The sequence below is a fragment of the Nuphar pumila genome, unplaced genomic scaffold (assembly GCF_984573655.1).
Source record: "Nuphar pumila unplaced genomic scaffold, dmNupPumi1.hap1.1 HAP1_SCAFFOLD_1307, whole genome shotgun sequence".
NCBI lineage: Eukaryota > Viridiplantae > Streptophyta > Magnoliopsida > Nymphaeales > Nymphaeaceae > Nuphar > Nuphar pumila.
Window position 1 is genome coordinate 2,339 of NW_028323638.1, and position 27,480 is coordinate 29,818.

General features: G+C 53.7%; 1 protein-coding gene and 1 pseudogene across 1 annotated transcript; both read left to right on the forward strand.

Moving 5' to 3' along the window:
* The first annotated feature begins 1,464 nt into the window (after positions 1–1,464).
* On the forward strand, positions 1,465–2,528 carry LOC149809393 (uncharacterized). Its single transcript, XM_089994856.1, has 3 exons — positions 1,465–1,581; positions 1,874–1,978; positions 2,412–2,528. Exons 1-3 carry the CDS (start codon positions 1,465–1,467, stop codon positions 2,526–2,528), a joined length of 339 nt encoding a protein of 112 aa, XP_089850982.1.
* Positions 2,529–7,760: 5,232 nt separating this feature from the next.
* Positions 7,761–12,217, forward strand: LOC149809394 (DNA replication licensing factor MCM7-like; annotated as a pseudogene).
* The last annotated feature ends 15,263 nt before the right edge of the window (positions 12,218–27,480 follow it).

Sequence of the window (27,480 nt, forward strand, 5' to 3'; positions counted from 1 at the left end):
TCACCAGTGTGCACACTTAAACGCTCTAAGCAACATATGCCATACGGCTGGTGCGATGAGTGCGATAAAACTTGAGTACCCCATTTGCCACCCATTTGCCGAGCTCGGGCTCGGCAAACATCCACATGATGCTCCATGGTGCTCATGACAGCCATAGAAATTGTCACACCTGCCTCGTACAAAGCGATCGGAAGGTCTTTCGCATCCGTGGTGGACCTTGACGGGTCCCATCCTCAGAAGGATGGCTGCATCCATTTTCACCATGATCCACTTGTGTATGCTCAAATCGTGCTCTTGGATCTCGGCCCAACGGTATACCAGCCAACAATGTCTAGTGACGGAAAGTTCTGTTTGTACTGGTCCAGCTTGGCTTCAAAAGGTCAGCCTGTACCGGGCACTCTTCGTTCCCAAAGTCCTCGTTCATCTCGAAGGAGTTGCTGACGTCCACTGTGCGACCTTTGTGCTGCCCCAGCAGACATCCCAGGACTCGGCCGCCCCTAACCTCTTGAGCCACCAGATTCCTTGTGAAGTGATCGCTCATGTTGATGAGCACTAGCTGCAAACATGTGACTCAGCCTTCAACTGAGGCAGACTGTTCATCAGGAGCTGTTCGGCCGACCATGCATGTTTGGACGAACTGAAGGGTCAACATTGTCAAGATCAGCGTCTTGGAAGGGCTTACCGGGTGCAGTGTGTAATCAACACCGCTGGAGCTGGTGTGTTGAGACACCACTTCAATGTGTGGAGCCATTTGCACATCTGAGGACTCCATATCGACAGGCTAGCTCACTACTAGATGCTCATCAACGTGAAAGAAATCGCAGAATGTGAAACTGCTGCAAGAGGCTGCCGAACGTGAGGAAATGGGGACAGGAAGCGTTGAACTCCCTACTCTAACGGCCAGCCACGAACAGCCACGCTTACTTCAAAGCTCTCGAGTTTTGACGTATCTCGTGATTAGCTGTTACCATCGCAAACATGCATGCTCAGCTACAAGGGATGTAATGACCAAGACGACCTTCCAACAGCACTTCCTTGTAACTACCTGCTGGTGAATTGCAGAATAAACGTCTATTACATTCCATTCGCGCTTGTGTACAGACGAGAGGCATCAATCGGCATGACAGGCCATTTGTTTGAGACCGTGTACAGGTCGCAGTGAGTCAGCCAAAACCTTCTGGAACATTCCGACATTAGACTCTTTGAGTGCCGGTGAAACAGCGTTTAGGAGGCAGAAAAGGCCTCCGACACTACAGGCTATGTTTGGCCTCGTGTCCAGTGCAAGTAGTTCGCACGCGCTACCCATCAGATCAGATACCCATGTGCTCTACTCAAGCGAACTAAACACTGCAGCGAGTGAAGCCTGAAAACGTGTGCTTCAGCTGTGATTGCGCGAACATACAAACACTTGGACTGTCATCCGCTCCTTCAGCAGTCCAGGAGGTCTGGACATAGACAGTAGCCATGGCTACCACTGGTATCAAGTCGATGGATGTCGATGGCAGGGAACAAGCGGAAGACGATTTATACAGAAAAGGCCCTTTATCTGTTCTTACTAGCAGCGTCAAGACGAATTCGATGGTGCGCATGTCTAGAAGGAAATTCCACAGTATGGGGACCAGATCTGCTCCTTCACTGATGCTCCGATGTGATTGCCATAAGTCGTTGCATGCATTTCCCTCAAGAGACAGCATGTTACTACTGAAACATGCTGTTGTGCCACCCTGCTGAGGATGTGCAAGGCATTCGGTGCAATGTGGCATGTGGGCTGTCGATACATCCCCCCAATGCAGGTGCAAAACAGATGTGATTGCTGGATATCAGGACCGTAGACGGAGCCGATGATAAAAAAATGATTATTTTAAGCTTGCAGGTACTTATAAACTGCAGGAACAATCATAAGCTCCTCGCAAGAGTGAAGGCTTTCGATAGACACTGCAATATGTTGTTGGAGAATGTGAAAGAAATGTGGACAGAGGTATGCCTTCCCTTGGATTTTTTTTTTTATGTGTTGTCTCTGAATCCTGCCTCTTTTTTCCCCCAACAACTGACTTGACAGCATGCAGGCACGAGGGGTACCCTTTGACAGAGCTGCTGATGCACCCTGTCCGGCAATCTATGAACCTGCTCGCTCTGAAATCGATGATGTCGGTGTGCATGTATGCTTGCTTCAGGATTCAGATCCACATCTTGCTTTAGGATTCAGTAACAAGCCTGAGTACTGGCGCTCAAGCTTGGTGATGGCCCGGAGCATTGAGTGCATGTAACGACTGGCCTGTTCCAAAAACGGAACGGGCTTCAATGTGCGACAGATGGTGGTATTGGGCTGGGCCAGACCTTGCGGCTGGGCTCGGGCTATTGGTGCTGCAAATTAGATGCATCATCCTGATGATGCATGTGATACTTTGCAGATTCCAAAGACAGGGAAGGGCAAGAAGGGGTCACAGCCAGTCAACAAGGATAGATTTGTCAGCAAGATGTTCCTTCGAGGCGATTCAGTGATCATGGTGCTCAGGAATCCCAAGTAACACCAACCTCGAGCTTGTGAACCCATATAGCTATCTAGTCCACAGCGTGGCGAGCATGGCTTTGCGTGTGGTATACGCTGTTCATCACAACAAAGGGCAGACAGGAAGGCCTTACCATTTTCTGTGAGAACATTATTATGTTAACTTGTTTTTTGTGCCATTGACTGACTTGTACTTTGGTGCATGCTTGGAGAACATATGCACTTGTCATCCTAGTGAGACCTTTGTGAAGCCGTGTGCATGGCAGCAGCTTGAAAAGAGCTTTATTTTGAAATTCTCAGTTGGGATTGTCCACGACATGTATGTGGTAGCCGCTTTGTACACAACCACATGATTGTGTGATGCGATGCGGCATAGCCCTTGACAAGCTTTTCCTGACGTGCACGCTCAGCCTCGAGAGAGAACATTCCCAGTTGATCACTTTATCACAAGTCACTTGTCAAGTGCGAGGATTAAGCTGCGTATCCCTGCTTTGGCCGAGTGCACTGCATGTTTGTTGATTGTTCAGCAGACTTCTAATGATTGGCAAGACTATATAGCAGAAGCACACTGTCATGCAGAGTGAAGTCGTACGCCACAGCTGACACAATTGTGGGCCATTGCGTGTTGATGGTAGTGGAACAACTTGTTGCACCGCTGATAAAAATGCAACATCTAGTGACCCGTCCTGATTCGGTTCCGCCATGAACCTTTCTTAAAACGCAACTGTGCTGCGAGTTCCACATCCAAGTCTGCATGCAGGCTGCCATCAACCACATCGTCATTTTGCCATATGGCTGGGTCAATCTCAACAATCGCACCTTCCGGCACGTTCACGTCTCTAAGTTGTTGTCGCTGCACCTCGTCCACATGCTGCAGCAAATGTGCAATGTCTTTTCTCACTTGATGTGACATGCCCGAAGATGCAGCGAGCGAATCCTGTTCACGCACAGGTTCAGCATCAGCGGGCGCTGAAGCATGCATTGTCAACCTGGAAGGATCTGCACCCCCGTTTGTTTCTGACTCGCTGGGATGTGCACAAGCCTCCAGCGCCCTGCCAACAGAGCCTTTGGCAGCACAAACAGCGGGCTTCACATTGTCGCGCTTGTTGTTCCTCAGTCTATCGGTGTGGTCGTGCTTATTCTTGTCATCGTGTCTGTCCCGGCTGTCCCTGTCCTCGCTGCGTGACCTGTGCTCCCGACGTCTGCGAGCGTGGCGACTTGGATCATGCCCGGCACAGTCTTCGGTTTGAGTGCGTTCCTCACAATCCTTCCTGTCGCCGCTGTCATCACCTGGTCTGTCCCGTTCATGTCGGTGTGATCTCCTGGACGTGCTGTGCTTGTGCCGATGCTCCCTCTCCCCTGGTCGATCATCACGATCTCCTGCAACGCGGCTTGGACTGCTATGGCGTTGCTTGCCACTCGCACGGTCACGTGCACGGCGGTCGGACAAATCTCGATGACTGTCTTCGCGCGCATCATGCGTGCGTCGTTCGCTCGAGTGCTCGCGCCTTCTCCCATGATCTGCGCGTTCGGATCTCTCGTATCTATGGCGTTCTCGGCTGCGCGACCTACTGCGATGCCGCTGCCTCTTCCCATCCCCCCTCTCGCACTCGTCTCGCCGACTGTGAGACCTTGCTGAGCAATCCTCGTGCCAGCTGCTGCGATCCCTCCCGCCACGAACATCCGCTTGCCGCTCGTCGGCATTGTCTCTTCCCCTCTTGCACCCCTTCGCATCAGCACGGTGACTGTCATCTTGTCTCTTGGCTGGTGCGGAGCTCTCCGGCAGTACGATTGGGGCACCAAAAATCGCGGCCTCGTGCTGCTGCTGAGACTTGAGGCCACGATTGCCTGAGTCCTTGATGACACGCTCGGCCTCTGCCACGTCTCGTTTGTCAACAGCGTACATTGTCCCCAGCTTCACCGCGCTTTCATCGGGGGCCTGGTCCAGTGTGTCGTCGCCGTCCAACGTACCGTGCTTGTTGAATACAAATCGTGTCCAGCCACGAACCTTGTCTGCACACGAAACACAGGTTTGCACGGCCATGCTTCATGCCAGGAGCAAAGCTATGCACATCCTCCTCTGCACAGTAATCACAATTCTGCCGGCGACATGTTTCCAGAGCGCAACCGGAGCGGACGAATCCAGCAACAGGGAGGGCACCGCTGTGGTGAGAGCGGCTGAGAACCAAGCAATCCCTGACACGCGATGACTCCACCTCAAACATCAACATGCGTACGATCACATCATCAGCGTCAAAGTGCAAGATGCTTGATGCACCAAAGCATCATACGCTGCTTTGATGTTGGTGTATCCTGTGAGATACACACTATGATTGGACACCTAGAGGGTGGACCGAATGGCTGGAGGGTGGTCCTGCCATACCTTGTGTGCCACGTTGCTGTGCAGCTCTCTGAGCAGCAAACTTCAGCCGTGCCTTCACGCGCTCTGCAGGGGTCATCTCCACGTACCCTGGAACGGAGGTTGGATCATCATTTGCCTGATCAGACTGTACACAGGCGCACATGGTTCAGCCAGCGTTGCACATGCATGTCACTAGAGATAGGTTGCTTATCAGACAGACATTGCTTGGGCTGATTACAACTCGCTCTTCCACACAATCATCCAGCAACATGCTGCCATCAAGTCTTTGATGCTGTCCGGTGTGATTGATTGCATGCTCTTCTTGGCACAGCATATACTTGGGTGACGAGTGCGAGTGCGGCTGATGTGCCTGGGTCCCTGGCATCCGTCGGGACGCAAACACCACACTCCGGAGCCATTGAGAGGACAAGATCGGAGCATGTCGTGTTTTAGATGCGACAAGTGAAGCAGCGCACCCCCAAACCTGTTTCTGCTTTTTTGAATCTTGATGTCAAGTCTGTATTGCTTGAACATGCGGCACTCTTGTCGATGCGCCGGGACTGATCATGGCAGTTCGCCCCCGTCATGTGATGCTTTGAAGCGTCCAATCCGGACGAGACAGGAAATTTTCGCTGGAGAGCCTCTTGTAATGCCTCTTGTTCCTCAAAGCCAATACCCTGAATAACAATAGTGCAGGGTGGCAAATGTTCTTGGGGCGCTATTAACTTTGATCCCACATGGTGACACTTGAAATTGGACGCTGATCAAACAAGACGTTGCCTCTTTGGAGCATCATGCTTCATGCAATTCCCAGGGTAACACATGAGTTGCATGTGTCCATGCTGCACCCTGACGCACACACTACGGCAGGCTACCCAAGGGCTCCTCAAACAATGCACACATTCACGTTCAACAGATATACATGAGCGCGCGTACATGACCCCTTTTAGCTGCTGCATCCACACTCGTGAACTTTCGCCAAAGCTCATCTGCTTTCTCCTCCTCCATCCCAACTGCGTGCTCACTACTATGCTACTCAACACTTCAGTTTCATACCACACGGCATAGCGTGTCTGTAGTTTGTACACATCAGCAGCGTCGCTCCGACTTCCTGAGATGACAAAGTTCGGATTTGCTACACAATGACCAGAATCATGTTTCATTTACTCCCGTGTGCATCATTCGGCTTCACAATGCCCTCTCGGCGGCATTGTCAAAGGCATTGGCGAACGCTTGGCAGAGCAGATCATGTGGAGCTGAGTCAGAGCATTTGAATTGAAATTCAGATTGAACACCCAGCTAGCCTAGGCCAGCGGCATGTTCCCTTGTCAAGTGCATTCATTCATGTCGTCTATACCACTTTACTTGAGCACTTGATGGCTTTTTGAAGAGAAGGCCACGATATCGAAGGATACGCCAACGGCTCTGTTTCAAATAGGTCCCCTCATAGCTTGACGATCGTGTGCAACGCGACTCCTTCTCGAGTCAACTCAATCAACGTTATTCATAGAATATTTGTGTTAACCTGTGACTGCCCGTTCTTTATCCCTTAGCGCCTTCAAGGAACGTGACAGCATGCAATCGCAACCATTTGCAGCAACATCGGCCCACCCCGATTATGAGCTGGACAAACGTGCGTTAATGCACTTTCAAATATTTCTCTTGATCATGGTTGACATGTACAGCTTGCTTGCAGTCACCTAGAGGAGTGGCTGTTTAAACATTTGTGACGTGAATGCTGCTGTGCAGAAAGATGCACCGCTTTCCTGACCAACTATATGGATAGTAATGGTCATTTCAAGTATACGGAGATGTTGGTGCGAGCCGTCTGGCCTGCTTCTTGACTGCAATCGTTTCGACGCTGGGTTTCGTGTAAAGCTCAATTTCAGGTAGCATGCGACGTTTAGCCTCTGCTGAGTATGTGATAGTCGAGGTTATACGCATTGTTGTCTCTTCATGTCAGTAGCGGTGTGATTGTCAATTGAAGTGGCTGCTGTAAGCAGTGCGTGGGCTTGCTTGGGGTTCGAGCTGCCCAGTCGTTCCTGCAGCCGATGCAAGGACACCACGCAGCCCCGTTTCAAAACTTGGACTACTTCTGACTATTTTGGTGCCTGCAGCAACAAATAGCAAACCGCGAGCACAGGTCTCTCACAGTTTCGTTGGAAGACCTTTCGAATGTGCGCCCTCAACCCCTGCGAATGCAAGGAACTCGCTGCCCCTTGTCCGTTTCGCTGATGATCAGCTGCAAGATCTTCCAATTCTGATAATCGGCAACATTTTTGCATGTCATACGGTTTGTGCGTCTATGTATCAACGTTTGTGTGTTCATATTTGCAGTACTGCACCGAGAACAGCTGGGATGCGTTCTACACTCAATGCCGAACAAACAGCGCCAGGATGGCAAAGCTCATGGCTGATGCAGCTGATGATCTGATGCCCCCAGCGGACATTGGGGCAACTCTCAACAAGGATGTCTTCGATGTTCTTCTCCAGAACGTGCGTTCAGCCCAATGCAAACAACGCCCCAAGCACCATTGTGCTCAATTTGAACAATGAGGACTAATCTGGAACCATCATATGAAACGCTGGTTTTCACACATAGATCAAAGCAACCCTCATTGAGCTCAGAGCATGGTCAGACAGTGGTGACGTAGTGACATCATCCATCACATTTCTGTGATTTTGCCGAATGGTCACACGACGCTATCTTAGGGTACGGCACCATGCATTGGACGTGACTGTTCAGTTGTGTTTACCTCTTCCTGGTTCAGTGGCCCCAGCAGCGCTGGAGTTTGGGAAAAGCCCGGCCTATTCAATGGCAGGCGTTCACTTTTTGAACGGAGCTGGCAGCTTGCCAGGGCTGCATCCATACAGTGTTCATACAGATAGATGCCAGGCTCCCTAATTGATTGCGCTGCTAGCCAGTGGGTGTCAGCTAGGGTGCCGCTAAGACCCTTCGCTTTCCATGCAACAGATGCCTCAGTAACTGCAAAGCATGGCTGCCAGGCTTCTGCATTCATCGAAAAATTGATCAGGTCCAGGCGATCGCCGCTAAAGGACGCAGAAATCGGCAGCACGTTGCAAACGCTAAGATGGGTGTCACATCCATCCAGACCATTGCAGTCCCCATGTCAAGTCTTCTCAGCCAACATGCCTCAATGTCATGAACAGCAAAATCGCCATGCGGTGACTAGCCCGTCTCCAATATCTATCATTCTTACAACAGAAGGGAGCGTGCAGCACATGGAAATTGAGAAGTACTACACAGCACAAGAGAATGCAGAGCAGGCTGGCCTTGGAGAGGCGCCCAACGCAAACGCGCCACACAAGTCCAACTTTCCGTCGCAGCTCACGCGCCGCTACGAAGCCTACTTTGAGCTTCCACCGGATGAGAAGCCGCTTCCCATGCGCCTCGTCACCTCGCAACACCTTGGTGCCCTTGTCAAGCTCAAGGTCCGTTCACCTTCTGCCGTGGCCGGTGGTGTCCTGCTGGTTGAAGGCAACTGTCTGAATGAAAGCGTAGCTGATGCCAGCTTGACCTGTCAAACATCCCGTGGCAGTGGCACTAGATGCTCTCGAACTACTTGCATCGCCGGTTGTCCCGCTGTATTCCAATTGCTCCTAGACTGCGCGCCATCCATGACGCCAATGCAAGCACATACATCCAGGCGATCTCACTCTGATCCATGCGTCTCAAGAGGAAACTGTGCGCTCGGGGCGCACAACTGTGCAACCAGCAACGCCTGGCTGACGACTCTACCTTGAGCGACTCATGGTGGCCCGTGTGCATGCGAGCTGTAGGAGAGCTCACATGGGAATGTCAACATGGTCATACTCACGTTGCAAAGCGCCACGTGCTCGTACCTTGGCCACCACCAACAGAGGTGGACGTTAATGCAGGGCGTGGTCACGCACTGCACGGACGTCAAGCCACTAGTGGCTGTGGCAACGTACCTCGATCTGCAGTCTGGGGTGGAGATGTTCCAGGAAGTGAACGGTCAGAGCTTCCTCCCAGTGACGACAATTCCATGGAAGAAGAACGAGCGGCCCAAGTCAGAGCCACAGCTGCAGATGCGAGGCTCCAAGCTCATCAAGTTCCAGCAGGTGAAGCTGCAGGAGATGTCGGACGAGGTTCCCGAGAGCGCGACCCCGCGCTCGATTACGATCCACGTCAAGGGCGACCTCACGCGCACCATGAAACCCGGTGACCACGTCGTCATCACCGGCATCTACCTGCCGCAGCCCGTGCAGAAGCGCGGCCGCATGCACACCGACTCGCTCCTGCGCAACACGATCATCCTTGCGTCGCAGGTCGAGCAGATGAAGGAGAGCTACGCCGAGCACGTCATCACGGAGGAGGTGCGCACAACTGCACCACGGAACGACCCGCCCTTCACGTACTTTTGTTGTGCAGAAGAGAAGTGAAAAAACATGACGATGTGTCTTTTTACAGCACTACTATATTCGCATGGACATTGGCAACTCCAATAACTACTCGGGAATCGTTGCTACCATTCCCACACCCGTGGCAAGCATACCTGGGTCAGCCCGACTTACCACGAGCGTGCTCCTCACGTTGAAATACATGCATAACGACGCTGGGGTGGGTTTTCTTAGGTCGAGCGAGCTCTGTGAGTGTGTGGCATTGTGGATGTGATGTCTTGGGATCGATGCAAGCAGGTGCCATGGTATTGTTGTGAGGTTTGACAAGATGGATGATGCAGGACCGCGCAATGGTGCATGAGCTGCTGCAAGAAGGCCGAGTGTACAGCCGCCTCGCGAGCAGCATAGCGCCGGAGATCTGGGGCCATGACGACATCAAGAAGGCCATGCTGCTTCAGATGGTGGGCGGCACGTGCCTCAACCTGCCGGACGGCATCCGCATCCGTGGCGACATCCACATCTGCCTCATGGGCGACCCCGGAGTCGCAAAGTCACAGCTCTTGAAGCACATCGGCCACAATCAGCCCTCGCGCTGTCTACACCACCGGGTGTGTAGCCTTCACATGTTGCGTTACCATGTTTGCTGCCACTCAGACAGCAGGTGTTGCAGGCGCCTGATGCGTCAACGCGGTGGAGCACTCTAGTCGATTCTGGGTTCGTGGTACATGTGCGCTTCCATGCCGCGCTGAGCGCGGTTTTGCCATTTCGTGACACCTTAGTGGATATTCCCAATGTAGTTCTTGGAGTTGCCAATGTCCATGTGGGTGCGGTCTTGTTGTAACGAGATACATCGTCATCATGCGCTGCAAAGAGCTTGTCGAATGCGAGCGGGTGGACGTTCTGCAGGCAAGGGATCCAGTGGTGTGGGCCTTACCGCGGCGGTGATGCGAGATCCTACCACGTCAGAGTTTGTGCTCGAGGGCGGAGCGTTGGTCCTCGCAGACCGTGGCATCTGCTGCATTGATGAGTTTGACAAGATGGAGGAGGGCGACCGCACCGCGATTCACGAGGTCATGGAGCAGCAGACCGTGAGCATTGCCAAGGCCGGCATCACCACGACACTCAACACCCGCACTGCAGTGCTGGCGGCTGCCAACCCTGCTTGGGGCCGCTACGATGTCCGCAGATCGCCGGCTGAGAACATCGCACTGCCTGCAGCGCTTCTCTCTCGGATGATCCACGCCCGCGATCCGGGAACGCAATGTGTCGGGCCCGACAAGCCGGGCAACGACGATACGGTCCTGTTGGAACTGCAACATAGTGCCATGCTTGGCTGAGCGTAAGCTGTCCCAGCATCCACGGAACCGATCACGTTACTAGCTGTTGAGTTCTAGCTCTCCAGCGATAGATTCCAGTGCCGTTCCAAGAATTCCAATGTTCTACTCTCACAGTGTGTCCATCCGTGCTTCAGGTTCGACCTCCTCTGGCTGATCCTGGACAAGGCCAACGACGACTCTGACAGGAAGCTGGCCGACCACATCCTCAAAGTGCACCAGCTGGGCTATGCACCGCCGCCAGAGAGCGAGCACCCCCCCCTCACCCCCCACCAGCTGCGTGCCTACATCTCCATGGCCAAGCAGCACGAGCCCAAGCTGGCAAAGGAGCTGACGGACTACGTGTCGGCCGTGTATGCCGAAATCCGACGACAGGAAGCCGAGAGCTCCGGCCTCACAGCTACACCACCCCCCGCACGCTGCTCTCGATCCTCCCGCCTCAGCCAAGCGCTCGCAAAGCTGCGATTCGACAACAACGTGCGTTCATCCGTCACGCGTGTTTCGACCTGATGGTATACCATGGCGTGTCCCGCACGCTTACCTCTGCTTCAGTAAATCTGACTTTGTCTCCTGTCTGCTGTTGTTCGCGCACATACCCTTGAGCTCTGTGAGCTTTTCAAAGGCCATCCCCACTCCATCTGCGGTAGCTGGGCTTCAGTCATTCATGGTTTGTTCATGTAGCTGTTCCCCCCACCCGTTTTGGTTGTTAAAGTGTGAAGAGAACATCCTGTCAAACCTGCGACCTGACTCACTTTCCTGCAAGTGTTCTCCCACGCTCGAGTACAGTCCAGTCATCCACCCTCCAGGTGGTGGTTGTGTGACTGCCCCGCATGGCGGGAAACCTGCCGTTTGATGCCCGGTATCATAAAGTTTGTCATCAACAGCCTCACGTACTCGTATACATGCACTGCCCCTTTTCTCATGATGTGAACAAGCTCCGCTGCATGTGGAAGCACGCCAGCGTTACCGATTGGCATATGTGCTGTAATGCGACCTTCGAACCTGGTGAGCTGTCAGCACTGCGTACCATGTCTACATGCTTTGGATGCCTCATGACCTATCTGGGTGTGCCGGGGGCAGTTGGTAACGCAGTTATGCACGAGCAGGTCATCCAAGGGGATGTGGAGGAGGCCTCAGGCTGATGAACATGTCCAAGGTCAGCTTGGATGAAGAGAACGAGAGGCAGGCCGCTCAGGACGATCCCATCCGTGATGCCTTTGCCAAGGTGCGACATCCCAGCTATCTGGCATTTGCGAAATGACAAGCCGTTGCTGTTTGATGAAAGACACCAAGCCTTAGGTAGCAGCAGCGTGTTGGTAGCCCATCAAGACATGTCAACAATTTGCCCAGAACAGCTGGTCAATATTGTGCACCATCAGTGTTGACCATGGTTGGTTTATGCTGGCTGACGTATGATACTCATGTTTCTGAATGACGATGATGACCCCATCCATTTTTACATAGATACATGGTGACTGCACACGTCAGAAATATCTGGCTGTGCACGAGGAGACAACGATGGCATCTGACTGCGACGTAGTGGCACTTGCAGGTGAGGGAGTATATTCAGCGTACGAGCTGTACGGAGATAAGCTGGAAGCAATTGTGTGCAACCTGCGGAGGCAGTAAGCCAAACACACTGAAGCAGATGGTGCAAGAGTATGAGGAGTATGGCATTTGGAGTGTAGAGCACGATGCCAATGGACATGTTCGGCTCATGGTTGAGAACATGGGTTGAGCTATGAGCGGTGCTCTATGTGGTGTCCCTGCTTCCTGATTAATGTGCACGAGATCCTTACTGGCAAGTCTTTGCCAGTAGACAGCAGTGACACTGACTGTGTTCTCACTGGTGAGAGTGTGTGTATTATCGCACGGGCTCCGCTATTCTTTCAATCTCTTGCTTTATGCATTCTCCCGTGCTGTTGCGAGAACAAACACTCTGTGTAATGTTGCGGAAAGAAATTCGCCGTGTTTAGCAGTGTTGTTGGCAGTCTTGATGTGTTTTGGCTGGGTGCACTTTGCTGACCTTGGCTTACCTGCCTAGATGTAGTGTCACGCCATAGGTGAACGACACAATGATCGATGAAATCATTGCCAAGAAAATCCGCGAAGGGGTTCGGTACGAGGCTCTGTCCGAACGGTATCGGCAAGCCGTTCCGCTCAGTGACTGGAAAATCAGGTGCGTGTGCATATCACGTAGATTACCTGGTCCGCCAACCATGTGGATGTATTCGCATGTATCTCATTTACAACTCAATCGTGTTTTGATGCAACGCACTATCCTGCGGACGGGTTGACCGTCCCCAGGGTTTTTTTCCAGATATGGTTAGCCTGCAACTACGCGGCAAACCGTCGTTGCCTTATTATCGTCGTTCACTTGGGCTCATAAACTAGCTTGGGTTTCGATTGTATGTGAAACCATGGAAACGCCCTGTTGTTGGAACGGTTGGGTTCTTGATGTCGAGCATAACGACATGCTGTGCGTGGGATGCGTTAGCAGCAAAGGACGATCCGTGACGTTCGTGTAGAAGGATGTCATTTTGCACGAAGAGTGTACGCAAAATAGTATCCTATTATCTTGTACCGCTGGCCTTCTAGCTTACCAATTACTCTCGTGTAAATAGGTATACTCGAATTTTGCACCCAACTCCATTCTCGCAAATTGCGTTCTCAATTTCCAGGCACCCGCTGCCGTGCATGTTGTAACACAGTGATCAACGAGGATCGCGCTTGGGCTATCGCTGTATAGTACAGCCTGTTCAGGCAATGGTGCATGAAGGGCATGTTGCATGAAGTGGTTGCTATCGAGGGCAGACGAGCTCATGCGCAGCTGCTACTGGATTTAAAATTCCGCAAGACAATGGGACAGCTGCGCTGGGGTTGGGCACTTTGGCACTGCGGTACGCCAGAGGCCCCAGCTGTAGGCCATGGTTATGCCTGGGGGAGGGGGGAAGGTGGAGACATCTCGCTGGATGTGCAAATGCATCTGGAATCGGCATACAATTGATGTGACTGGTGTGAAATGTAACCCAGACATCGCATGATCATGCAATACCCAGATTTGGCATATGCGTAACCCCACACCCTCGGTACACAGTATGAGCTCCAGAACAGCGGCAAATGCATAGTCTCCCTCATTCAGGCATAACCACATCTTACAACCTAGCCTTTACGTGTGATGATGATCCATCCTCTTACAACACTACCGCATTCACATGGTGTGTGCCTCAATGATTAAGCACACAAGCAAAGTTGATGGCAGCCCTTGGGATGTGTCTCTCGACTGTGTGCCTGGCAGATGGCGCTGCTGGCAAGCGCCTCAGAGAGAACCAGCGCGTGGGGCCAGCTGGATTGACGGTGCAACCATGCAGGGTGCGGGATTCGTGCATCCAACGGGGACTATCATGGGAGGGGACGCTCGCAGCGGCATCATGCATGCAGACGGAGTACTACGAGCACCTGGTCAAGGTCTACAAGGCGCAACAGCGGCTGTATCCTTACCACATGGCGAGCTACATCGCAAGAATCATGCGGATCACCCCGTACAAGTACTACTTTGACATCATGTACCAGGCTCTGCGCACTGAGTTCCCCTACGATCAGATCCCCAATTTCACAGCGGCAGAGATGGTGCAGATGCTGGGCATTGGCCGAAATGAATACATCGCGGCGCTTAATGCGTGCAAGGAGAAGAAGCTGCTCTGGCGGGTCAACAAGGCCATCGCCAAGGAGCAGCTTCCCTCCGAGCCTTTGCCGCCGAAGTACGCCCCGTGGTGGCGTGTGGTAGTTGTCAACATAGGTGCGTTGGATAACTTTCGCCTCACCCTGATGCCGACCTTGTCTGCACATTGTTCTCGAAATGGTTGAGCAATTGGCTGGTACCATCAGGGCAGGCAGTGTTTTTGGCTGAAGCACAGCACACGCAGCTTCTCACAGCTGTATGCACCTTCTGAAGTGTACTGTTTCTAACGGGCGTGATGCTTGTAACGCGTGTCTCACTCTCCCCAAGCTTTCGCTCAGCCAGCACTGCAGAACCAAAGCGTGCCAGTGAATTGCGCAGACGCGTCTGGCATGGTTTCATACACCAGGTGTAAGCGCATGCACTTCAGCTCAAGCTCGAATCAACGGCAGTCCCAGGTCGTGTTCTGACAGCATTGCTCGTACCACAGGAACGACAGAATGGAAGGAAATGGTTGCACGAGAAACTGAGCTTTTAACCAAAGCTTCCCAAACGCCGGGTGGCGCGCCAGCATCGGAGTGTGATAAGCAAGTGCTGCTGTCCGTGTATAAACGTGGATTCGTGTACTTTGATGTCGTCATCAATCAGTCGACACGATTCTCCATCCCCCCCTCGAGGTAAGCAGGGTTTCCCCGTCCCATCTGTCACGAGTGCTCTTGCGAGTTGCCGAGGCGCAGTACGCTTTGCACAAATGCCACCGCCATTGCATGCTGCCATCATACCGCCTGGCTTGCGTATGTGGGGATGTGTTGGCAGCTGATGATGTTTCATTTCACAAAACGGCCGCAACCATATGTGGACATCAGCAGCAGCTTGAATGTCAGTGACACAACATGTACTGTGTCTCACGTCTCGTTCGTGCCTGCAGGGTTTTGTCAGCAACCGAGACAGCGTGGTGGGGGAGGCAGATCCGATGGAGGCGCTGCTGTACGAGGTCTTTGTGGCCAACAGCGAGCGCCTCCCCCTCGATGAGCTGGCTCGCATCCTGGATAAGCCGCTGCCAGACATCCAGAACGCGATGTCCATTGCTTGCCGACTCGGCTTCGCAACGCCCGTTGAAGGTGCGGCTCATCTGCAGTTGTCATCCTGTCCAGAACGCAACGCAGCAGCAGTCCATGCAGATGAGATGGTCTCCATCGTGCAAACGATGCTGTCCCCTCCTGCACCCCTCGGGAACATCGGCGATATGCTGCCTGACAAGTGCTCATGCCGATACATTCCAGCTGCACATGCAGAGGGGTTGCATGCACTTTACGTACCTGCTGATGCACGCTCTCTATGTACCGATTGTGTTGCGGAGGTCAAGCTTCTGGCTTTGCAACTGCATGGCATAGACTGTGGTCTCCGTATCTGCATCAAGAGCAAGGGGCCAGGTTTGTGACCTCCGAGCGATATGCGCAGCTTATCACATGCTGGGACTGGGACTGTGCAATTGAGGGCCGGTTGCTTGGGTGTGGCCAAATCGTCGTTGCAGCGTCGGCCATTTGTACGACATGATCGCGAGGTTGTGCTGCAAACACAGTGCGTCATCGAGAGTAGCAAGCTTGTTGAACATGTTGAACATGTTGTTGCACATTGACCTTTAGCGAAGCTTTCAGAACAGACGCCGGCACGAATAAGTTTCATTCCTGCTCCTTCGCGTTTGGTGTACCCTCACCGGAATGGCCACAATTTGCTTATGAACTTGAAATACCTGCCAATATGTGTGCGGCGTCTTTTCTTGTCGATGGGTTCTTAAAAGTCTGATGGACTGGGAGGCTGGCTTGTGCATTTGCAGATGAGGTTTCTTCCCCCGTGCAATCGATGCATGATAGCGCTGGTGAAAGCGGCAGCCCACTGTCCACGGCTGGTTGGGAGAGAGAGGGCGAGAAGTCGGCCGTGGCCATAGTGCTCGACGCTCAGGCCACCTCGTTCCTCATGATGGGCTCACTGTCCCCTGGAATGAAGAAGCACAGTGTCACCCTGTTTGAAGGAGGTGCGAGCTTTGCCTGCATGATCAGACGACAAGCTGGGAAATGCAGGTCAGATCATGCATACTGTAGTCTAGACCGCACTTGCCAAGTGCCCAGCATTGCCGTTACGTCCCCAATCATCAACGATGACTCATCATGGTTGCTGCTGATGCGCCGCAACCCTGCCAGCACCATTGTGGCAGGGGCAGCGCCATTTGCTGTTGCTTTGTCGGCACTTGCTTTGACTGGGGTGCCCCTCAACTATGACGATTATCCTAGGAGAGAAACAACGGGTGAGCACCGTTCTCTACCTACTCTTCATCCGCATATTAGATAGAATAAATCATGATTCTTTGTACCTTTTAAGGTACCTTCAGAGATGCGTTGCGTCATGTCTTTCGGACAGCAATTGTCTAGACTACGGTACATACATTATGCTGTACATGAGGGCGCTTATAAATGAGCGAGGCGTTTATCAATCAGGCCCTTGTGTGCCTTTGTTAACCTCAAGAGTGTGGAGCCTGCAGGTCGTGTGGCTGGTGACGATGTAGTGAAGGACATGCAAGCGGAGCTGTGGGCGAGCGTCAAGGCGGGAGCGGGCTTTGAGGGCGAGATGGCGCACATTGTTGGAGTCCTGGAGTCCCTGGCAATCGTGCTTCAAACCGTCAGGAACACTGTGCAGGTGAGCGCTCGTTCCTCCTCTCTCCTGCACAATTGTCACTGAAAATTTGGCTTCTTCTGATGGCGATATTGCTTCCAGTCATGGACAAGCTGTTCAGGAGGCGTCAGTAAAGATCAGTTCCAGTACCGCATCCACGTGGACGTTAGCAATATGATGATGGAGAGGTGTCGGGCTTGCTTGTTCCGACCGCTGACGTTCAATGAGCTGTATCATTTTGAATGTGCTGTCTCTGTTGCTTGTTGACTACTTCCTGCCACTATCTATGTGATGTAATGATGATATATTTGTTGCTGGTTGACTATTTCCTGCCGTTATCTGTGTGATGTGATGATAATGAATCTGTTTACAACACTACCGCATCCACATGGACATTGGCCACTCCAAGAACTACTCGGGAATCAGTGCTCCCTTTACCATCACCTGAGGCTTACCTCAAGCAATTCCCAAAAAATTAACCGTTTCCGCATCCAACCTGGGAGTTTGCATTGTCTAAAATTGTTCAGGACGCTGGCTGACTAGCATGAATGCGCTGTGTAGGGCCATTCAGTGGAGATGATTCAGGAAGGAGTCGTTGAGCAGTCTGGCCCATGCCGCAGCGGCACGAGTGCTGGCCGTCACGTATCGAGCAGTAGTGCCGATTGAGCCTCTCCCGCTGCCGGCGCTGCCAGTGCCGCTGTCATCCTCGCGCGGACCCGCCTTCTTTGGCGCGTCCGCCTTCATGCTGTCCCCTTGGCTGCAGCTGGCAATGCTGCACCAGCTCCAGCGTGGACCTGTCTCACTCGTGTTTGTGCGAGGGCAACGCGTCACACGCTTGCCGCCCCAGGTTTGCAGCAGTCCCTCCTTCCTGCCCTGCGCTCCACGTTTGGGGCATGCCCTTTAGTGGGCTGTCACCACATATTAATTATGCTTCGATGGGCATGAACAACCTCAACTCAGTCTTAAAAATTAGTCTCCCACTGCAGTTGCCGATCACAAGGCTTGGCTGTTCCAGTAAAGCAGGAGTCGCCTCTCTGTGTAGATTGCACTCAATGCGGCACTCAATTCTCATCTGCACAATTTCTGTTGCATAGAAGTTGCAACCTGCGCCTCTCTGGTGATGCCTCATCACTTTAAATAAAGCTTCAACAACACGTTTCGCGCGCATGTCAAAGCATGGTGTTATCATGCAAAGGAGAGGTAGGCTTTCCCTGCTTGAACAAGAACGCAATGGAAGTTCGAACTGCGCAAACTTGGCAGTTTCGTGTACCAACACTGGACGATGAAATGTGCTCGAAATACAAAAATCTGAGGCAAGCCTCGCGAGTTCCGCTATAAAAGCGAGCATGCAATTTGAGCACGCATGCTGGACGGGCAAGCAGGCTGCGTCAAGAGATCACTAAGTGCAGACTATTTAATAACCAGAGTATCTCTGAGATACCCCTGTTCAAGTACTCACTTTCCTTTCGTTTTGTTCTGCTCCAGGCACATGGCTGCACTCACGCGTTGATGTGGGCTTGGGACTCCGACAAGTGGCCTGCCAAGGAGTTTGCCAGACAACCATCCCTCACCTCCTGGATGCAACGTATCTCCTGTACATCCTGAACGGCTTGCTGGTGAGCACTGCTGTACTGGTGCAGCCTCTGTGGCTCTCGTCTCCAAATGCCGAGCCAGAATACACCAAGGGCGGCAAGCAAGTCGCCATCCTGCCGGTCGTTCAAGTAGGCCTGCCTCTTGTTCCAGCCAGCGATGAGCCCTCGTCCTTCAAAGGTGTGTACAACACTCTGCCATCGCACCTCAGAGCTGTCTCTAAGATGCATAACCCCCCTGCTTTCTGAGATGCTGGTACGCGAATAACACGGAGCCCTGGGAATGCGAAGGATCTTGTGATCTGAGCGCCCGGTTGCTCAAAAAAAGGGAACACCAAACTGCTGACTGGTATACAAGAAGCGAGCAGGGTGCCGGGTTGAGCATTGGTCTGATGAGTTATCCTGACATTCCATTGTCGCTATACAGGCATTGCCTATGGAAGCGAGGAATCTGTCGCCGTTCGTGTGGTGCCCGGCCTGGTGAACACCATACGGCTGACAGGATTAGAGACGTCTGCTGGGCACTTGCTGATGATTCCCCTCAGCGCGTGCACATCTCCCTCAACGTCCGCGACAAAGGTGGACGACTCACACCTCTACGTGACCCTACGCCATCAGTCTTGGCATGCCTGTGTATAACGTTGCGCTCTGCCGACTGGTACGACCTTCCCACCATTGCGCAATCCCATGAGCTATGTCCAGTGCTTCGCCAGGCAGTTTGCTTTGTGGGTCTGTATCCCTGAAAATACATGATCATCCGGGGCAGAAATGGGGGTCGCTCCCCATTCTGGTGAAGCGCTGGCTAAGTAAATCGATGCATGCCTCCTTACAACTACGTCATCCCCACACCTTGCTGCTTGCAAGACACAGGCATGCCTCATTGCATGATAGCATCTGTAAGGCTCTCAAATGCTTCGTGTTCGCTATTTTTGCAGTTTGTGGCGCCGAGTTTCTTGAATTACGTCCACTTCCTGTTGTCATTATCATTTGTGTTGCTTGTGGCAGATGGTCCTTGCGTGCATTGCTGTACACACTTGCTGCAATGCAGTGTGAACGAAGCAGCAGAGAAGACCGGCATGTTCACAGAAGCGGGAATCAAGCGGCAAATCGTCCAGCAGCAGTTCCTTCTCCAGGTGCTAGCAGATTTCATCAATTGCTATGCGGTTGGAGGAGCATCTGAGAATGGCAGGTCAATAAGTACTTCTGTTGTTGAACAGCAGACCGTGCTCCTGCCACCTCACAACCTGATCTTTGATGGCCACTCACTCCTGAAGGTGGACATGCCACAATACATTCAGGCGTATAACGTGCAGACCAGCTTTCAATGATTGCACTGCAACATGTGCATGATCGCTCAAGATGTACAGTGCACCAATTGGTGGTTTGTTATTTGTTTGGCAACATGCTGTTCCTGCTGATGTGCACTCTGTGAATGGATAGGCATGCTGTATTACAGTCAGTTAAACTGACGATGGTTCTGTAGCGTTTACATAATATGTAAAAGCTGTCACAACAGCATGCCCGGGCCTGCTGCCCGTGACACAGGCTGTGCCAGGGATATCTTAGTGTACCTCAGGTCATGTAAGCTTCATGTCGCGTAGGTGGTCAGCCACTGCTTCGGCAATTGCCTGACCCAATACAGCGACTCCCACTTGTTCATGAGTAGACAACACATTTTGTATGCCCTTCACACACGCCAGCACCAAGAATGGCAGATCCCCAGCAGCCTGATCTTCGATAGTGACACTAGGGTGGGTGTCGATGCTTCTGCTCCAACAGCAGTCCCAACACCCAGGACAGCATGTGGGGGCAGCTCCTTCCCATCCATATGAGGCTGCACATTTAAACGGTCCATAGCACGCCCACCATTTGAGTCCCACCCGCCTGCTGCTCCATTTCGCAACATGCTGGTGGCTCCATCATGAGGCATACCGAGAACTCGCGTCTCAAAGTCACGCGCCAGACGCTCTCCGTCCGTGTGCCAGCTGACATCCGGACGTATGACGTCGTCCCCCAGCGGCCCAGCAGTGGAGGAGCTCTGCCAAGAATGGCTCTGAGCGTGCATGTGCGACACAGCGCGCTGGTTGCCGTTGGCCGCCATGTGGGCTGGCGTTGAAGCGTCCATGTGATGAAGTGGTGCAGCATAGACTGGTGAACCAAGCATCCGATGAAATATGGCTGGCTCTGGCACTGGGGAGGGCGACAAGCTGCTTCGTGCGTGGCGTTGTGCAGGCGGAAGATCGTGCGCGTGATGCATAACACGGCCCATGGCTGCCCACACGCCGTCATCAAAGTCTGTCGGTTCGCAGGGGCTGAGTTCCGGCGTCTGGGTGCTCGGAAGCGATGTGTCAGCGTGCCACACCAAGGAAGAAGGCCTCTCCTCACGGCTGTCGTGGTGCCCTTGATCCGGGGTATAGCCGTCGCCCTGGGCATGCAGTATCTGAGCTGCGCCCGGACCTGTTGTCGTCGTGTCTGAGCTGCGCTCTTGACGGCGGACCCAGTCACCCCAGGGGGGTGTCGCTTGAGGTGCACCATTGGGCGCAGGGTGCAGAGACACGTTTGGCCCCATGTAGTGAGGCGGTTGTGTGACCGGCTGGCCGTGCCAACCGAGTGATGCATTGCCTCCATGCAGCGGCGAAATGTCATGGCGCTCGAGAGCCGCATACTCGCCATGCACAACCGTAGGGTTTTCGCTCCCGACAGAGGTGAAAGGACGCTCTGTGGGCAAGTTCTGCCGCATGACAGCGGCATGTTCGTTGCTTGCAATCGGCTCGGCCATGCTGCCCTGAAGCACGGAATACGGAAAGCCATTCCGAGCCTGTACGGTGTGCGCAGACTCCAAGCTCGGCCGGGCCGGCACAGTCCTGTTCGAAAGCTCCGGCGACGCCGGTACAAACGCGGTGGTGGTGGGAGGTGCAAGCGGAATGGAATAATCTACGGAGCTGCCTTGCGTGCGTCTCTCCAGCTCGGCAAGCAGGCTGTCGATGTTTGCCTTCGACAACGCGGGGGCTCCAGCTCCTCCAGAAGGCTGTTGATGTGGGCCTGAGAGAATCGGGGCACCACCTCGGGAAAACCGAGCCGTAAACTGCCATCTGCACGGCCCAGCGAAGCCCTGCCAGCCTCCGGCAAGGGGCTCTGGCCCTCACAGCGACTCTCCCGCCAAATCGGATGCTCCGAAAGCACGCGCTGCGCCCCGACCGATGACTGCTCAAAGGGCTGCGGGGGGCTTTGAGTGCTCCACCGCCGGCCGTGCTCGGCGTTGCCGTTTCTGGGAGCTGCTGGAGGGGGGGAGACAGGTTGGGCTGGCTGAAACTGCGTCTCCTTGGAGGACCGTTGCCACTTGTGGAAGGCACGGGGAGCGCTGTATTCGCGGCGTACGATCTCGACAGGCTGGCCACCGAATACTTCTGCGATGCCGACTTGTATATGCTTGACCGCCTGATCTGCATGCGCATTGAGAGCGTCGCGTATCACCAATGCCCCGATAACATACTGGTGCGCTGCCACGAGGCATCATGTCTCAAACGTGAATCATGCTTTGCACAAGGCATGCTTTGTTATAGAAACAATGGCAGTGTCCTTGGATATGAGAATTGCTGCAGCTGTTCAGCTTGCCTGTCGAGCGCAGCGCTGAGTCTTTGGTTGATGCAAGTGTGGAAGATGTATCAGATGAATTTTGGTCCGTTTGAATGCACACGGCCGTTGAACAAAGCAGGCTTCGGCCATCTCGTGGATGTGCCTTCATCCGTTGCTTCCCAGACGCAATATTTACGTACTACTCTCCTGCTGTGAGACAATGCTGAGCATTCGCTGTACACGACAGAGTGTGGATTGCATCTTACATGTTGCAGCGGTGGGTCAGTATTGTTCCTTGCTACCCCACTGTACTCTGAGCTGACTTCTGCCACCACGGGCAAGTCCGTCATTAATGCCACTTGCAAGAACGAACTTTGCATGATGCACATTTGTACATGCAAGCAGTCTACATTCCTTTGTGTTGATGTGTATGCAATGGATCGGCTCTACGTTGCCTGCACTCGCAACATCTGCATGAAAGAGCAATCAGCAGCGTTGGGAGGCTAACATCATGGTACACACCGAAAAGTGCGATGCAGGAGATCCGGTGATCGATGTACCCGGCGGTGCTTGAGGTGACAAGGTGTCTGCAGTGGACCGCCGCACACTGCGAAAGTGTGCGTCGCTTGATGCACCGTAGCCGGAACGTGTAGGTGGCAACCCTGCCTTCTGTGGCCGTGCAACGCTGCCAACGGAGGTGCGCTCTCCAAGGCGTTCCGTCGTAGAATAGCCACTTACCCGTGCCGTGGGCTGCGAGTTGCCCATTGATGTGCGAGTGTAGGACCTGAGCTGCGATGTTGCCTGCTGGGCACGAGATGCAGCGCTGTACGATGCGGAGTGCGCCGTACGCGGCATGGCTGAGGCACTGGAAGTTTGAGATGCATCGTCCCTTGGCGGTAAGGTTGTTACTGTCATGGCTCTGGATGGGAGAGCAGTTGCGGACACCGTGCTTTGCGTTCCCAGGTCGGCGGCGTCAAGCGACATTTCTTGCATGTGCTGCTGCTGCTGGAAGCGAGCCTTATTTGTGATCTCTTCCCTTGACAATCCACTTGAAGGCTGCTGTTCCGTGCATTGTCTTGTAGACATCGTGCGGGGTGGGTCCGGAGATGACGGTGCGCTGCCTACTGATGAGTGGCCGAGAGAACATGAAGGCGCCGCTGCTGCTGATGTCTGCTCTCCCGCGCACCCAGAACTGTCAGCTTGGACACTGTAAGCAGGGCCTGTGGCGAATGAGGCGGTCGTTCCCGCGACATGCGGCGACCCTGCTGGCCATGGTTCTGTTTCGGATGCATAGGTTACGGCTGGCAGGTACTCGAGGCTCTTGAACTGCTCCAAGATGCATGCGCTCTCAGCAGACAGACGCGCAAGTGACTGTGAAAATTGCATGCTGGCTTCCAGGGAGGCAGGTTCGAAGATCGGAATATGCTGCTCTTCCGCGATAGTGTTACCCTGTGACGAGCTGAGAGCAAGCCCATGACTTTCAGACATTGCGCTCACGCTTGAAGCATCAGGTGAAACACTCAAGTCCTTTTCATAGGTCTCCAAACTGACGGGCTCTCGAAGGCCGACTACAATTTGTAATTCATGCAACTCAGGGTAGGTGAGGCTCTGATGCCATAGCGCTGCTCACTACACCCCAACGCCTAACTGCCATGCATCTTGAATTCTCCGTGCTGACGGACGCGTAGTCACAATTTCAGAGATTGAATGAAGGAGCCGTAAATCATGCAGAGCAGAATTGAAACGTCGCAAAGCGTGCGTGGGACCTTCTGCCATGGCCAACTTTTCTTGGGCGTTCGACAGGGTCAAATGAATGGTTGGTTCATTTCAGGAAGGTATTGGCTTGGTTCCCTTCGTGCGCACTGGGACCCACCCAGAACTTCTGGCAGAAGCTTGGCGCGAGATACCTATCTAGTTTGGGCTCTCCCGATTTTCCGATGTTACCGTCCTGTCTTGTCTTGGGCCGTTTATACCACGCTCATGTACCAAGAAAGTCAGACCATGATAGCATGCGTATTCTTGGTGTAGCTTAGCGCTCCTGCAATGCAGCCAGGCTTTGAGTGTGTCATATGCCAGGACAGTACGCAGCTGACGCTTGGTGTTTTGGATGGATGCGTGCACGCGTTTTGCTTTACATGCATATCAAACTGGCTCAAGAGCGCTAGCGTTTGCCCATCCTGCAAGGCGCGAGTGACTCTGCTGCACAAGTACAAGGTGCCAGAGGCCATTCCTGGTGGAAAGACAGTAACTGACATCAAGGAGGCGATTTTGTCGCATGGTCCTCCAGTGGAAACATTACGAGTAGAAGAGAGGAAGCTCCGGAGTGACCATGACGACGAGGACGCAGGAGACGGCTCGGACGAAGGGCACAGGGTAGACTACGTCCTCTGCGACAACTGTGGCGTTGATGAAAATGACCATGTGCTCCTTCTTTGCGATGGCTGTGATCTGGGGTTCCACACGTACTGCGTTGGCTTGGACGACATACCACTGGACGACTGGTATTGCCCATTCTGCATAAGCAACGACGCGTCATCACGTCGAGCTCCGAGCACGGCCAGGCGAGGACCAAGACGGAATCGTGGACCGAGCCGCGTCGTATCGCAGCGCAGGCAACCTTCCACCACCACCACCCGAGTCGGTCGCACCCGTGGTCGACGGAGAGCGTTAGCAACTGGCCGAAATGCCCCGTTGAGATCATTCATTGTATCGGATAGCGAGACCAACACCAGCGCGTCTGACAATGAGTACGGGCCTTCACCACGCCCTGCACAAAGGCGTGCTGCAGAGCACAGAGTAACAAGAAACTCAAGTGCGTCGCAGGCCATCGAAACCCTTCGCAACTCGTGGCGCTTTGTCCAACGTGGGCAGCTGGCATTTCCTGCGGCACTCATTCCACCTGAGAGGGTTGCCGCGACTGCCACAAGCGACCCAGAAGATGACGTGTCCCTGGCATTTCGGCTGGCCGAAGTGGCGACAAATCGCTCGCGCAGGGGCGCTCGGGCTCCTGGCAGTCGGCTGGAGTCATCACTGCGGCCGCAGGCTCGTCCCACTCGCAGTGCAGCCACAGATGGGATTCCAGACACGAGCCTTAGCACCCACAGAAGGGACACCAATGCGTTGAGCATCATCAGCCCCGCCAACCGTCACAGGCCCATCAGGCCGTCACCGGAAGGCGCCGACTCAGCCCGCCCGCACGGCACTCGGCAACGAGCCTGTCATCTATCAGCGCACTAGCAGGCCAGCACACGCAAAGGGAGGGCAGTGGCGCTGACAGAACTTCCACCAAGCCACCCAGTCAGCTAATGCGGATCAATTTTGGCCTTGAAGTCAATCCATTGACAAAGCTCGCCACGGCCAGCTCATCCTCACTCGGCTGCGGGCCACCGCCCTTGCGCAACAATGCACAGACCGGGCCAGACATTGCCAGTTCTCGAGTGGTTCGTGCCGAGGCCCATGGCGAGGGCGCATTCTCAGAAGCTGATGGTCGTGCAAGAATCGCTCCGCTGGGCAGGCTGACATCGACAGGCAGTGCGTCAGCAGTAGCAGACTTGCAACCTGTAGGCTGTGCTCCTCGCCCCCTTCCGCTGGCTGCTAACCGTTTCAAACGGCGAGCACCCAGCAGTCCACGCACTGCTGCAGGTTGGGCTGCTGAGGAGCGCTCCCTTTTGCACCAGTCCAAGCAACAGCGTTTGGGCCAGACAGGTCCCTCGCGTGCACTGCCATTGGCAGCGCCGCACCTGTCTTTGCCGCCCGCCAGCACACTACAGCACAGCGGCACCGGAGCGGAGTCACAGGACAGCACAGCACGGCGCGATCGTAGCGCACACACAGCAGAGTTGCAGATGCAGCCCTGTGCGCAGTTCGCTGGGGTAGGCGAGTGGCCAGATAGTTCGGCTGCAGGAAATGCGACACACGCATCACGGCTCGGGGGCAGCTCGCTCCCAACCGTGCACGCTGTGCACGCTCTCAATGCAGTGGCTGCAAACCACAGCGGGCAGCTTGAAAGCATACGTGTTGCACCGCTTTCTGGCGAAGACGCGCATCGAGACCGGGCTCCAAACACAGAGCTATCTGGCATGGTAGCTTCTGGTAAGGCTGACGAAGACAGGTTGCACGGTGGTGTGCTGTACAGTCACGATGCGTGCCACGCTACCGCAAAGGAGGGCATTCTTCAACCTCACATGCTTGATAGGCCTCCGCGCGCTGGTGGGTTGGAGGTACGCCGCCTGGGTAACACACGCGTGCGTACACCGAAGCCTCGTCAAGCATGACAATGCCACAGAGCAATGCATCGGTGCCGATCTCTTTGCCTGTGATATCTGCAGCCCGTTCCTGCAAAGCATTCAGCGGTGCCTGAAGCTCTCCGACCGAGCACACGAAAGTCATAATGGTTCTGACACGTGTATCTTCCCTCTTGCTTGTCGAGCACATCGATTGCATGTACATCTTCTGTCGATCTTGTGTGATATCTTGATGCCGACTTGGGCCTCCGCTGATACTTGCACGCCCAGGCCCAGCATCCTCAGAAGAGGGTTGCCTTGCTCCGTCAGCACCGTCACCTTGGCAATGTGCTTGTTTCAGTGCGTTGTATGTGGATGTTTGAGTGTTTCTTCCCCTGCATTGAGCGCTCTGTTCGCACACTGCTCAGGCACCTGGCATTGAATGCAGGATACGCTTCGGGGAAGGACCACCACGACGCAGAGATGGCCCTGGCCACCGCCAGCCACCCTCCGGAGAAAGTGGCAGCTCAACGTATCGCTTCGCTTCGCGGGCTGAGATGGACAAATGCTTGCGGCATCACGGCTCATTGAACCAGGTTGACCCCGATTGTCTACTGCATATTGTCAGGGATGCAGCTCAGGCCTGTGACAACTGGACTGAACCTTGCGCCTGTTGGTGGCCGATGCACACCCTGGTGAGATTGCCAGGTCGGCACTCAAGGGCGCGTATCAGGCGTCCATCCTCAGCAAAGAGCAGTGGAAGAAAGCTTGCAGCTACTTGAAGAAAGAAATCGGCGAGTCTTCTTGATCAGGAGAACGTGACGCCCCTCAGCCAATTTTGTTCAAACGTATTTACGCCTCTGTCATTTGAAGGGGATGTTCTTTCTTGCAACCGAGTTATTAGAGAGTCATTTCTCGCAACCGCTACCAGGCGGGTTGCAAGAAGCTTTCTTTTCAGTTCTGAGTCGTTACACAAGACAAGGTTTACATTTGCTTTTGACACTTATGCTTCGGCTGATAGTCCAAAAGTTGTGCAGGCAGAAGGTGGCATGCGAGGTTAAGCATTGAGGCTTGGAAATCAGAAGTTTACGTAATTTAGTGGCTGTAGAGATACACAACATTTTAAATGACGAACAAAGTTCATGATGAAAAAAA